Source organism: Elephas maximus, chromosome 3 (assembly GCF_024166365.1).
Source record: "Elephas maximus indicus isolate mEleMax1 chromosome 3, mEleMax1 primary haplotype, whole genome shotgun sequence".
NCBI lineage: Eukaryota > Metazoa > Chordata > Mammalia > Proboscidea > Elephantidae > Elephas > Elephas maximus.
Window position 1 is genome coordinate 59997349 of NC_064821.1, and position 14874 is coordinate 60012222.

General features: G+C 44.2%; 1 protein-coding gene across 1 annotated transcript; it reads right to left on the reverse strand.

The window, feature by feature from the left end:
- Positions 1-8930: 8930 nt before the first annotated feature.
- On the reverse strand, positions 8931-12580 carry LOC126072656 (phospholipase A2, membrane associated-like). The gene is made up of 4 exons (XM_049878145.1): positions 12541-12580; positions 12191-12335; positions 11873-11979; positions 8931-9073 (listed from the first exon to the last, which is right to left on the reverse strand). The coding sequence occupies exons 1-4, from the start codon at positions 12578-12580 to the stop codon at positions 8931-8933; spliced, it is 435 nt and encodes a 144-aa protein (XP_049734102.1).
- Positions 12581-14874: the final 2294 nt, after the last annotated feature.

Genomic DNA, 14874 nt, shown 5'->3' on the forward strand with positions numbered 1-14874 from the left:
GGTGCTGAAGGAGTAACACTTTGTTTCTTAAGTTTTAAACAATCCGTCTTAAAATGACTGGGCTTCTTACAGTAGTTGCAAACCAGCTGATTTTTGGATGTGTTCAGTTGAGGCTGTCCCTTGGCTGGAATCCTGTCATTAATATTCCTACTTTGCAGCTCCTACATATTTCTTTGTTTGCTCTCTAGCCTTCAACTCACTTTCCCTATTCTTTTCTTCCTGAGTTTGAGCAAATTTGTAAGCCCCTGTAGCCAGTTCAAAAATGCTGGTGGTGTAGTGGTGAAGTGCTACCGCTGCTAACCAAAAAGTTCTGCATTTTGAATCCACCAGGCACTGCTTGGAAACTGAATGCATTTATACTCCATCCTATAGGGTTGCTATCAGTTAGAATTGACCCGACGGCAGCGGATGTGGTTTGCTTGGTAGCCAATTCTGAAGGATTCACATTTTCCCAATTTGAATGATGTCTTTTCATGAAAGCTGCTAGCCCAGGCAACAGTTTCCTCAGAAACACAGAATTAAATACAGGCCAATGTTCTTTTGTTACCTCCCTTAAATCTGAATGTTCTTAAAACAGTTTGGAAGGATGAGCCATGAAAGTACATTTCTTCCCTTTTCTTGTCTACAAGCCTGAATTCTTGCCCAATCAATCTTTTTTGGAAATATTCTTGGAAATGCATTTATTGATTCTTTAAATCCTGAACTTCAACTCTTAATTATTTTTCCGTAATTCCAGTTTTTGTAAATAAACTTACTTCTGGGTCCTTCCACTTGGCTTCAGTCGTCCATCTAACTGCTTCTCCTGAACCTAGTTGCATATGCAACAAATTATATAAACCCAAAAGGCCTGGTTCATAGGTGTTAGTCAAAATAGTAAATTTATATAAAAATTTCTGTGGATTTTCATGAGAGTCAAGAAAATCTTTTACAATTGCCCTTAATTCAGATTTAGATCAAGGATTTGTTATAACTTCCACAGGGTCACCTGTTAATTTAGGCTGTATAACTATGAAAGTTATCAAAGGAGATGGAGACTTAGATTTGAACAAATTGCGGGAGTGAAAAGGTAATAAGGCTAAAAGAGAATTAGAAGTCAAATCAAGATATAGAGAAGCAGATTTTTCCTGTTCCTCTGAGTTTTTTCGGCCCCCTTTAATACCTATAGGAGCTTTATTCATTAAAGAATCAAATAACGGTATCAGACCTTTCTGCAATACCAAGATCTGTTTTGGTTGCTTAACAATGTTTTCCTGAACTGAAACAAAAGTTTTCATTTGGTGTCCTCTTGAGGCTTCAAAATACCAATTAAAAAATATTTCCCACTGATTTTGATTTGTTTAGATCCTTTTGCTTCTAACTTCCGTCTTAAAAAGAATAATTTGGCCAATTCAAAAGTCCCTCATTTAACCCCTTGTAATGAATCCTTTTCTTTTGTTAAATCATGCCATTTGTCTAAATACTGAACTGAATTAGGTTCAAAATTCTTTACCATATAGGCAGTGGGTGTGCCAGATGGTGTGCTATCAATTTTACTTGTCTCTTGGTTGTTTCCCATTTCAAATTTGGAAAGGGGAAAATAAAGTGATTTTGAAACAGAGCACTAGAGTCACAAAAAGAAACCTAACAAAGAATGCCACAGGGTTTGGACAATGTTTTGCTTGGCATTTATTGTGCAAGAATTTGCTTGCAGGCGGCAGGCGGCCTAATGCTCTAATCTGTCTTGCAACCACCTTATCCTGTTCTGGGAGTCTTTAGTGCTCATGATGAGTGCCAGTGACTGCCCAAAGACTTTTACTGTTTGACCTATGCCTGAATTTTGCAGCATAGAGTGACCCAGAGCTCTTTGAAAACAGAATTACCTCTTTAATGTTTCAAATGCTAGAGTCCAGACACCAAAATGCAGTTCACCAAAAGAGTCACTGAATGTCACTCTTAACCAAATGATCAAGCAAAAATCTAAGAAAGAGTCTCCTTAATCCAGACAACGGGTTTTCAAAATAATATGCCAGACAAAAGACTAAGAAATTGTGAGAATGAGAACAAAAAATAAGTAAAGGCTCTTTTTCCAAGAGCACTTGCCCAATTGATGTTGAAGGGATGTGCACTGTGAACACTGAGATCCAGAACACGAGTCCTTTCTTTGCCACCTTTTGCTCTGCAGTCCAGGTCTCTTCAAAGTCGAGTGGATTTGTTGCTTCAGAAAATCCTGCTGCTACTATGCCATTTAATTGTACTAGGGTAAAATCACCACAAAGTTATAGTCAAGAAAGAAGAAAGATTTCATTTGGCTTATGTTCCAAGAGGCAAAAGAGGGAAATGAACAAGCATGCTGCCAGAGCTATATCTGTCTGAGTCCAAGGAATGGTACAGAATCATTAGTATATATAGACATTACAAATGGGTAAAATTATTGAAAGCTTCCCCTTTTCACAGATTGGCTAAAAACGGCTGAATAACCATGAGTCTACATTTTAAAATCATTCTTCTTCATACTCATTGGTACAAGTTTCACTAACAACAGTCAGAAAGGTCTTGTCTGGTCAAAAAATCTTACTTTTTTTTTTTTTTAATAGAAAAAGATAAGAATGGAGAATATGTGAGTCTTTTGTGCTCTACCTAAGTATTTGTTTATGTGAAAGAATTCCTAAAAGATGTTTTCCAAGATTGTCCTAGCTACTGTTTTCATACCTCAGGGCCTAGTTGATGTGACATTGTGAGTCCTTTGTGCTCCAGCTGGGTCACTTTCTTTGTACTCAAGACCTGGGAATAATGGTCCTAATTTTAACTCCTAAGTCACTCTTGGAGGCCATATGTTTAACAGAATGAAACGTTGCCTGGTTCTGTGCCATCTTCACAATTGATGGTATGTTTGAGCCCATTGTTGTAGCCATTGTGCCAATCCATCTCATGGAGGGTTTCCCTTGTTCTGCTGACACTTCACTTTACAAAACATGTTGTTGTTTTCTAGCAGTTGGGTAACCAGGACCCGTGCCATGGGCATGGATTCTGTAGGCCGAGGGGATGTGCCAGCCTGCAACACATGACCCCATTCTTAGACCATGATCTGAGTATCACTGATTCTAGAATTTCTTTGCCCGAATGGCCCTGAGAGCCTGATTGCATCATAGTTCCTCTTTACAAAACCCAAACCCATTGCCATCGAGTCAATTCCGACTCATAGTGACCCTCTAGGACAGAGTAGTACTTCCCCATAGAGTTTCCAAGGAACGGCTGGCGGGTTTGGACTGGGGAACTTTGGGTTAGCAGTGGTAGCACTTAACCACTATGCCACCAGGGTTTCCTTTTATAATCATTGGTTTGAGCAAGAAACCAATTTTCTTCCATTTTATTAATTTTTTTTTCATCCTCCATATCCGCTTCCATTTTACCCTCCAAAAATTTACTTAGGTATATGGTTGCTTGAAAAATATTTAGTGTTGTGTGTCTGTTTGCTTTTAAATTATACACAAGTGATTGTGTTGTGCATTTCTTTCTTTTTTTTTTTTTTCTGCTGAAGATTAGAAATTAGCATAGGCTGCTGGCTCACTTTACCAAAACCACTCTGAAAAACTACAGATTTGAGGAGGAAGCTTAGATTTGAAGACCTAATAAAAGAAAGTGTGCACCATCCTGTAGAAAGCATGAAGACAGTCCTGACTGCTGGGTGCAATTGTGGGGAGAGGAGTTTGGCTGTGTCGTGGATTAGGAGAAGGCCAGGTCTGACAAGCAGTACATAGGTTGGAAGGAAGCTTTGAAGTTTGACTTGGGTCAAACAGTGCCTTCCACTTTACTTCAGAAGCAGCAGTTGAGATGTTCAAGTTCTGGAGATAATATTATTGTTGCTGTTCATTGTTGCCGAGTCAGCTTTGATTCATAGAGAACCTATGAACAACAGAACAAAATGTTGCCTCGTCCTGTACCATCTTCATGACCATTGGTATGCTCGAGTCCATGGTCACTGTGTCCTCTGAATGCCTTCCAACCTAGGGGGCTCATCTTCCAGCACTATACGTGATGATATTCTCTTGTGAGCCACCGGATTTTCACTAGCTAATTTTTGGAAGTAGATTGCCAGGCCTTTCTTCCTAGTCTGTCTTAGTCTGAAAGCTCTGCTGAAGCTTGTCTACCATGGGTGACCCCGCTGGTATTTGAAATATTGGTGGCATGTTTTCCAGCATCATAGCAACATGTAAGCCACTACAGTATGACAAACTGACAGGTGGGTGGTGGAAGGTAATATTGTTGTTATGTGTTGTTGAGTCAATTCTGACACATAGCAACCCTATAGGACACAGTAGAATTATCCCATAGTGTTTCTTAGGCTGCAATCTTTATGGGAGCAGGTTGCCAGGCCTTTTCTCCTCCAGAGTAGCTGGTGAGTTCAAACCACCAACCTTTTGGTTAGCAGCCAAGTGCTTAATGATTGTACCACCAGGGGACCTTTTGAAGACAATATTATAGCTGTTCAAAAGCCTTGCTTCAGTGAGTAACTGTGAAAAACTGGTGCAGGCTGCTCAACTACCCTCAGGCATCCATTCTTTCATCTTATTCTTCCTCCCCTACCACTCCTCCCACAGGGATGGCTGATTATACACTCGGGAGGCTTTTCCTGCCAGTGCTGCTGCTTCCCAGGTGTTTAATGATAAAATCCTGACCAGAGGACCTGCCTGGGGCAGTGGTACCAAATGACACAGGGCTTAGAAGCTTAGATTGAAGAGTTTTCCCAGGAGGCAGGGTAAAAAATAAAGGGAAAATAAAGACAGAAGATAAAAATAAAATCTAAGCAATATGGAGGATAGTTGTATCAATAACCAGGTAAAATTAATTCCAGAAGAAGATAGGAAAAAAACAAAAGAAAGGAAACATTCAAAGATGTAATGAATATAAAATTCCTAAAATTAATGGCATGAACAGGACTTATAAATAAAAACTGACAACTAGATACATTGTAGTGAAATTTAAGAACATCAAAGACAAAGAGGGAAATTCTAAAGGCTTGCAGAAAGAAAGGGCAGACAACTAAACAAAGATGAGGAGTCAGATTAATATCAGACAACTCATTAGTGATACTGGATGCAAGAAGAAAGTGGAGGAACATTTGTAAGGTATACAAGAAAATTATTGAACCTGGAATATTATATTCTTTGAGATTGTTATTCAAGAGAAGTTGTAAAAGAAATGTTCTCAGGAATAGAAAACCTCCAAAAACTGGACACAAAGATTTACATTGAAAACATCCTTGAAAGAGTACTCAGTTAGAAAGAGCAACGTCTTTACTGAAGGGAGAGATGTAGCCAAGAGAGTAAGCCATTCCTTTCCGCTTTCTCTGGAGCCCTGGTGGTACAGTGGTTAAGAGCTTGGCTTGGTTTTTTTCTTCTTCTTTTTTTTTTTGGTTCCTCTTTCCCTGGGTTTCCCTAGGTCAAGGCAGAGGGAAAGAAAAAAGCTCTTGTGGAGCATTTAACTGAAGTTTTACTTAAAAGTACATTTCAGAGTCTCTCTTCAAGCTAAGAAGCAATTATTAAGGAGTAATTTGGTCTTAAAACCCGTTGCCCTTGAGTCAGTTTCAACTCATGGTGATCCTATTGGACAGAATAGAACTGCCCCATAGAGTTTCTAAGGCTGTAAATCTTTACGGAAGCAGACTGCCACATCTTTCTTCAGTGGAATGGCTGGTAGGTTGGAGCTGCGAACGTTTCAGTTAGCAGTGGAGTGCTTTACCACTGTGCCAGCAGGGTGGCGCAGTGGTTAAGTGCTCGGCTGCTAATCAAAAAATCAGCAGTACGAATCCACCAGCTGCTTCTTGGAAACCCTATGGGGCGGTTCAACTCTGTCCTACACGGTGGCTATGAACTGGAATTGACTTCATGGCAACAAGTTTTAGTTTGGTTTAATGTGGTCTTTTTTTAAGGAGCCCTGGTGGCACAGTTGCTGAAGTGCTCAGCTGCTAACCAAAAGACTGGTGATTGGAACCCACCAGTAACTCTGAGGGACAAAGATGTGGCAGTCTGCTTCCATAGAGATTTACAACCTTGGAAACCTTGTGAAGTCACTGTGAGTTGAAATCAACTCAACAGCAGTAGATTAATGTGGTCTTGTCTTCACTCCAGCAGGTCCTGAAGGGTAACAAGAAAGGAAAGAATTTTACCTCACATCGTAATAAATGGCACTTACTCCAAGAAAAGTGATAAAGCACATTGTTAATTATAAAATTGCTAAGGGCATTTTTCCATTGCCTCGGTATGGGTTTGACAGTGCTTTCTAAAGTGTGCTCCATTATCCATTATGGTCCATGAACTGTTTCCAGTCCACAGTGAGATATATACAGAGAATGAGAGTGTTTTGAAAATTTAAAGCAATTTGATGGTAATTTTATGTTCATTGTATCTAATATTTTGTATGTCTTTGGTGAAGACACCATGTTGTTGCTAGGTGCTATCAAGTCAATTCCGACTCATGGTGACCTCATGTGGTAGAGTAGAACTGCTCCAGAGGGTTTTCTAGGCTATAATCTTTATGGCAGCAGATTGACAGGTCTTTGCTCCTGAGGACCAGCTGGTTGGATTCCAACAGTCAACCTTTCAGTTAGTTAACAGTTGTGCCACCAAAGCATAGTTGTACCAAATTGGGAAAAGGTGTTCGTTCTGGGAAGTTGAGTTACAGAAAGATGCCACCTCTGGTGAAGGCAGAGCTTGCTGAGCTGTGCTCTGGCTAAAGCTTAGCCCCCACCTATGCCCCTCAGCAGGGTGCCTTTGTGCAGGGCTCACACCCAGCAGTCCTGATGGTGATTATTAAAGAAACAGGTGGGGCTCTAGGTGGTCCAGGTGGGAAGATCCCAGAGCAGCCCTGGAAAACAGGAGGGGAAGTGGCATCCGGCTGAGGGCAGGACCAGCTACAGAATGAAATGCAGGATCCCTTGTTTAAAAATTAAGAATTTCAAGATGGCCGCAGGAGATCATTAAACCAAGCATGAGACCTTCTGAGCTTGAGGCCCTGTGGTAATGCACAGGTCATACATCCAGCTGATGGCCAACATTACATTGACCTCCCACCCTGGCAGCAACAGGTGGAGAACACACCACGCAGAGGATGTGGAATACAGCTGTCCAGCACATCAGGACCAACTTTTTGGTTATGCCTGGAGAGGCCAGTAGGAGCTGCTCTTGCCCAGGGAAGGGAAGGAGGGTGGGAGGGGAGGTTTCACTTGTAATACAGATGTGCCAGGCCCAGTGCTTTCCATTCATGATCTCATTTAACTCCTAAACAATCCTGCCCAGTGTCATCTCCAGTTTACAGATGAGAGAAGGAAGGCTTGGGGAGGGTAAGTAACTCGCTCAGGATCACACATTTACAAGGTGGTGGAGGCAGAACTTGACCCAGCCAGTGCGACTCCAGAGTCTGTACTTTTTTCCCCCTACACGTAAACAAAAATCCTCACAAGTGGATAATAAGCAAATGTCATGATAAACAGAGAAAATGTTGAAGTTGTCAAGGATTTGATTTTACTTGGATCCACAATCAATGTCCATGGAAACTGCAGTCAAGAAATCAAATGACACATTGCATTGGGCAAACCTGCCACAAAAGACCTCTTAAAAGTGTTAAAAAGATGTCACTTTGAGGACTAAGGTGAGCCTGACCCAAGCCATGGTGTTTTCAATCGCTTTATAGGCATACAAAAGCTGGACAATGAATGAATAAGGAAGAGCAAAGGAAAATTCATGACTTTGAATTATGGTGTTGCCGAAGTGTATGGACTGCCAGGAGAATGAACAAATGTGTTTTGGAGGAAGTACAGCCAGAATGCTCCTTAGAAGCAAGGATGGCAAGACTTCATCTCATGTGCTTTGGACATGTTATCAGGAGTGACTAGTCCCTGGAGAAGGACATCATGCTTGGTAAAGTGGAGGGTCAGTGAAAAAAGAGGAAGACCTTCAGCAAGATGGATTGACACAGTGGCTGCAAGAATGGGCTCAAATGTAGCAACAATTGTGAGGATGGCACAGGACCAGGCAGTGTTCTGTTCTGTTGTACATAGAGTTGCTATGATTCGGAAATGATTCGGTGGCGCCTAACACATCTTATGGCACAAGATAAAGCACTTGGCTGCTAACCAAAAGGTTGGCAGTTCAAACCCATTCAGTACCTCTATGGCAGAAACACCTGTCAATCTGCTTCCGTAAAGATTACAGCCAAAAAATCCGTATGGCGCAGTGCTACTGTGTCACATGGGGTTGCTATGAGTCCGAAGCACACAGAAGCAACAACAATGCATATTAGGAGTCTCTGGGTGGTGCAAATGGTTAAGTGCTCAACTACTAGCCTGAAGTGTATCTGTTTGAACCCACCCCGAGGCACCTTGGAAGACAAGACTGGCAATCTGCTTCTGAAAGGTCACAACCTTGAAGTAGTCTGACTCTGCACACATGGGGTCACCATGAGTTGGATTTGACTCAATGGCAGCTAACATTGACAACACTACATTAGCTTGTATGGTTTGCTCTCACACTAGGAGTTCCTGGGGCTGCCCACCTCACAAGACCCTCATTAGTCTTGGGTGGTGTTGTGAGCACTTGTGCATATTCCCTCAAATGCGTGCACACGGTTTGCCAATGAAGTGGTTTATTCAGAAGAGACCCCCAGGATTGTAGCTGCTACTGCTAAGCAGGAAGTCGGACTAGGAGAACAGAGGAGCCATCATCGGAGAAATCTCCTGCTGCTGAGGAAGGAGGGGGAAGGGACCAGGCATAAATCACCCAGGTTTTTGGCTTCTCATTCTGGACAAGGATAAAAGGGGAGCCCCTGACCTGTCTCTAGAATGGAAGGGACGTGTTTTCTTCATTCCCAGGGGACTTGGCTGGGGCAGGGAGTGGTGATGATAGAGAAGGAAACTCAGTATTGGGCGGTAAGTCTTCTGGAGGAAAAGGTGGCTTTCAACAGCTGGGGGTCTTCCCACTGCACAGAACATTGGGGTAGTGCTGCAACTTTTTATTATAGGTGTTCAGGTTTCTCGCAAAACAGTAGGCAGCCTTTCTATCACACTGACACAGCTGAGTCCTGCAGGAGTCCTGTTTTGCTGAAATCACAAGAAAATACACACAGGACAGGTAATTGTTAATATCCTCTGGCTTCTTCTGGGAACCCTGTGGGAGAAGACATCATCCCTGTCCTCCAGAAGTTCCTAGTCTGAGACAAGCACTTATATTCCAGATATTTCTGATTAATGGAGACAGAATTCCCACCTTCAGGAAGATAGTTTCCAGTCTAATGGGCACATACAGCAGCCAAGCTCAGGAAGACTCTGTTAAATACCTTCTTCCTAACTGCCACTGTCTCTCCTCCTTCTCGGTACCAGATTTGTCCAATGGGCCAAGTGCCCAGCCCCGGAGAATGGCTCCCGATTGATGTAAGCCAGCTGTGTTTATCCTTTTTTCTTTGAGGTGATTGGTCTCTGGCTAACATGTGACCTCATTCACCCAATCAGACAAAAGAAGAAGTCACTGAGGGCTTCTGGGAAGGATTAGTTTCCTCCCACGAAAGAGAGATGTACAATAAGAAAGCCCCTTTTAGAGTGTGAGGCCATGATGCTTGGAGCTGCAGCTTGTGTCTTGACACCATGAGTTAGATACTGCCAACATGGCAGAGCAGAAGGTTGGGAAAGGCTGGCTCATTGACAATATGGTTGAGAAGCTGCCCCAGCCTGGTATTGCCCTCTTTTAGGCTCCTTGCTTATTCAAGAGTCATACATCCCCATTATCTAAGCCAATTTTAGTTGGGCTTCTTGTTGCTTGCAACCCAAAGCCTTCTGAAGATACATGATCCTTGGAGAGGTCATAATGGAGGAGATGCAATTTTTGATCCTAAAGCACTCAGGCAGTTGAGTGAGAGTCCATGATCTCTCAAAATCCCACTCATGGATCTCCTGTCTGGGGACATTGGACAAACCCTTCCAGCCACCATCCCATCTTTCTCTTCCCCTTCAGAACAAAACTTTTTCCAAAAATTTATCTGTACTTACTCTCTCTACTTCTTCATTTCCATTTATACCCCAACCCACTACAATCTGGCTTTGCCCTCACCACTCCATGGGAACAGCTCTCACTGAGCTTCTCCTGGCCTTCCTGCCTCTAAATCCAAAGGACTCTTGACAGTTCTTACCTTGGCAGATTCCTCTGTTAAACTGGCTCTTGTTAATCTTCTCCTCCTTCTTGTAACCATTTTCTTACCAATTTTTTTGATCCTCCTCTGTCAGCTTTCCTCCTCCCTCTCTAATTATTCCTACTCTGTTTCCTTTCTGGTTCCTTCAGCATTAAATGGGTGCTCATGTCTAGTTCTTCTGCTGACTCCTGACTCTGTGTCCAGTGCAGACCCTTCCCCTGAGGTGCAAGTTCACACATCCAGCTGCCTGCTGGACATCTCCTGGGTGTTCCAAGGCCCCTTCAACTCAAAGTGCCCCAAATAGAGCTCCTCCTCCTTTTCCCCACAACCCTGCCCAAGCCCTCCTCTTGTGGTCTTTATCTCAGTTGTGGTACTACTGTACATATAGTCGCATACCTGCTCAACAGCTTCCTATCCTCACCCCCTACCCAGGCAATCACCAAACTCAGATAATTCTACCTCTCAAATGCATCTTGATTTCATTCTCCAACCCCTTCCATCTTGACCACCATTGTTTTATGTCAAACTCTTACTATCTCTTGTCTGGATTACAGCAGTAGCCTTCTCACAGGTCCCCCTTCCATCCTGTCTCCATCAACCCTGCAGCCAGAGTTAGTCCTCAGAAATGCAAATCTCATCATGTCACTCCTTTGCTTAATACCTCCCTATTGCTTTAGGAAGGAGCCCTGGTGGCACAAACATTAAGCCTTTGGCTGCTACCTGAAACGTTGGCAGTTCAAACCCACCTAGTGGCTCCGTGGGAGAAAAGACCTAGGGATCTGCTCAGATAAAGATTACAGCCTAGAAAATCCTATAAGGCAGCTCTGCTCTATTATTGGGTTGCTGTGAGTCTAAAATCAACTCGATGGCACCAGACAATCTAAATGCAACATGACCTCAAAAGCCTGCCTTGATCTGTTGTTGCTAGCTGCCACTGTGTTGGCCTCTGACTCATTGCAACGCCAGACATAACTGAATGAAACATTGCCTGGTGCTGTGCCATCCCCATGAAGGGTTGTGGATTGGACGGTTGTGATCCATAAGGTTTTCATTGGCTGATTTTCAGAAGTAGATCACCACGCGTTTTTTTTCCTAGTCCATCTAGGTCTGGAAACTCCACTGAAACCTGTTTAGCATCATAGCAGCCTGTAAGCCTTCACCAACAAATGGGTGATGGTTGTACATGTGGTGTATTGGCCAGGAATTGAACCTGTATGGAAGGTGAGAATTCTACCAGTTCTAACGCTGAACCACCATGCCCCTAATTGGCTTGACCTAAACTCTTCCTATCTCTCCTGCAATGTCTCTCACCATTCCTTCTCTTCCCCACGTGGTTCCAATCAGCAACACAGAATTGCTTGCAGTTCCCCTGAGCACACTCCAGGCTTTGACCATGATGTTGCCTCTTTCTGGACTGCTCATCCACCTCCTCTTCCCTTGGCTATCCCTGCACAGTGTTCATGGCTCAGCCTAGAGGTCACCACTTTCAGGAACCTTCCTTGAACTTCAGGCTGTGTTAAGGGTTCCTTCTTTTTGCTTACTTCCTGTTGGAGTCTTTACCATGTTGTGCTTTCATTTTCTTTACCTCTCACTCGACTATGAGTCTTTGAGGCAGGGACAATGTCCCTTGTGTTTCTACCTCTGGTGCCCAGCCAAGTACTCAGCACAGTGGGCACTCAATAAAGAAACTGTGTGGAGTCATAGAACTCTTTCTTACCACAGATGATTTGGCCTCCACTCTTGGTAAACTTGTAGTTTAGAAATTTGGTGCCACACCCTTGTTTCTGCAGACGTTTATAGCAACAGTCATGTTCAGCACAGCACCTGTGATGGGAACATCCCATTGGGGCCACTTTCTCGTAGTTCAAAGGAGCCAGCCTCCCCCTGGCTTTCACCACCTTGACCCTGGGCAGAGAAGTAGTGACCCTGTGGTCTAGAATAGAGTTTCCACCCAGCTGGCTGTTTTTCCAGCTCAACCCCCTGGCATTATGAGCCAGAAGAGAGTAGAAGGAAGGAAGGTGAAGAGTGGCCTCACCGATCTGTCGCATCCTTCGGGGATCCTTTACCACCAAGACCACAGTGGCAACCATAGAAACCATAGCTGGATATAGCTTCCTTTCCTGTCACCAACTGGATCATTTTTTGGAAATCCAGTAAACTCCCCTGGACTTGCAGCAGGCCTGGAAGGAAACTGGTTGCTGATGGGGACTGGGCCCTGTGTCCTCCCTCCCTGCCCCTCTCTTCACTCCCTTTCTCCACCCCACTGGTCTCTATCCCTCTCTCCCTTGGAGAGGCCTTGCTGCCATGGGAAGGAAAACTGGGAGAGGGGGGTGCTTCTTGCCCTGGCCTGTCCCCCTTAGGGTGAAGATCAGGGTCAGCTCTTACCCAAGGCCATGATTACTACCAACAGCAAGAGGGTCTTCATGCTGAGAGTTCTGTGAGGGAGAAGCGCAGGTGGGTTTTTCTAGATTCCTCTCCCAGGTGGTCCCAGATTCTTTCCTTGGCCCTGTGCTCTCCTGCTCACACTCAGCAACCCTGGAGAATGGGTTTTGCAAAGGAGCACACAGAAATGCTCTTCAATCATAGGCTAAGTCCAGGGTGACACCCTTCATCACACACAATGTATACAGGAGAGATCTCCAGTGATGCACTCACAGACACATGCCCTCCTGACTTCCCAGCTCTGTTGAATAGTTTCATGCACACACGGACCCTCAGAGCCAGCTAGCCCCACATAATACACTAATGAGATGCCCACGATCCTTTTCAGATGGAGAGTTCCTGGAAGGTTGGGACCAGGTTCTTCTCAACAAATGGGGAGTTTCCCAAGGTCAAAGCTGGGTCTCCCCCGTTAGACATATCTTGCATGAACCCACGCTGAATTCAAGGCTTGGGAATTCCATCTGTGGAGTCTGATCCCAATATTTTTCTCCAGCACCCTCTCTTTGCAAGACTTTCCAACCCCTTACATGCATACACATACACAGGCACATGCTCTCTCCCTCTCTCTCACACACACACTCTTGCACTCAAACACTAGTATAAGTGTCCTTCCATACAACACACTCACATACTCACACAACACCCTTGTGTAATATACCCTCTTGTATACAACAAACCCTGCACAGGCATGCCTGTGCACTTACATGCCCATCTATGCATGCATACACACATATGCGCACACATACACAACACAGCTAGTCTCCAAGACAGAGATTGGGCATTAATTTCTGGGTATCTACCTCTCACAGGATGTCGGAGTCGATACCTCCGAGTGGCTGTCATATCTCTTCTGAACTCCACAGCTCTCTTTAAATAGTTACTTCCTCTGGGAGGCTGGGAGTGGTAAGGGGAGGGGATAAAGGTGCAGCCAGTAGGTGGACTTACAGTTTGGCACATTTGTGCCCCTGGTAAATCCCCTTTCCTTCTCCTTATCAGCTGGCAGGTCAGAACTGAAGATAGAAAAAAAAAGTGCCTTTAGACAGATGCCAGAATAAATTTTAAGTGATTTTGAAGTCTTTCCTGTGGCTTAGTTCCTGACTGAGTAAATTTTCTAAACTGGCTCTGGGTGTGACCACCATCACCTTCCTGCACCCACCTTCAAGGGTGAGCAGGAACACTGTTTCAGGCTGCTGAGTCATTTGCAGAGCCAATGGGCCCATTGACTAAGTGAGGGTGGCTCTTTTCTTCTGCTAAATGCAGCATCTGGGACTAAGAAAGAGGGCATTCATTCCTTCACAAGAAAGTTAGATAGAGGGGATAGAGACCAGTGGGGAGGGGGAGGGAAGTGCAGAGAGGGGCAGGGAGGGAGGACACAAGGCCCATTGCCCATCAGCAACCAATTTCCTTTCAGGCCTCATGCAGGTCCAGGAGGATTTGGAGGATTTCTGGAGAATGATCTTGTCAGTGATGGGAAAAGAAGCTGCGTCCAGCTATGGTTTCTACGGTTGCCACTGTGGTGTTGGTGGCAAAGGATCCCCCAAGGATGCGACAGATCGGTGAGGCCACTCTTCACCTTCCTTCCCTCTGATCCTTACATGTCTACAAAGTTCCAGGACCTGTGCAAGCCCTTTCGGAGGGGATGAGGATTATACCCAAGTCCTGCTCATGGAGACCCCACACTCCAGTAGGGAAGAGAGTGTGATGGGATCGGGTGTTACCCTTCCTGCTGATTGGGCCGTTGCCTCTACCTTCTCTTGTTCTCAACTTCATCTCCTATTTTCTTCTTCCTGAATTAGTTTCTAAAACTGGAAAAAGCTAAAGTTTGTCCTTGAATTTCCAACTCAAGCATTCCTCCCTCCACATTAGCCTCAATAGTCATCTGTTTGGGAACAAGACTGATTAAAACTCCCTTGATCTATTCCAAGGTCCCTGGGTGTCGCAAGTAGTTTGCTGTGGGTGCTTGTGTGTTGCTGTGATGCTGGAAACTATTCCACCAGTATTCAAATACCAGCAGGGTCACCCATGGCAGACAGGTTGCAGCTGCACTTCCAGACTAAGTTAGGCTAGGAAGAAGGACCCAGCAGTGTACTTCTGAAAAGAATTAACCAGTGAAAACCTTATGAATAGCAACAGAACATAGTCTGATATAGTGCCAGAAGAGGAACACTTCAGGTTGGAAGGCACTCAAAATATGAGTGAGGAAGAGCTGCCTCTTCAAAGTACAGCTGATCTTAATGATGTGGATGGAATCAAGCTTTCAGGACCTTTGTTTGCTGA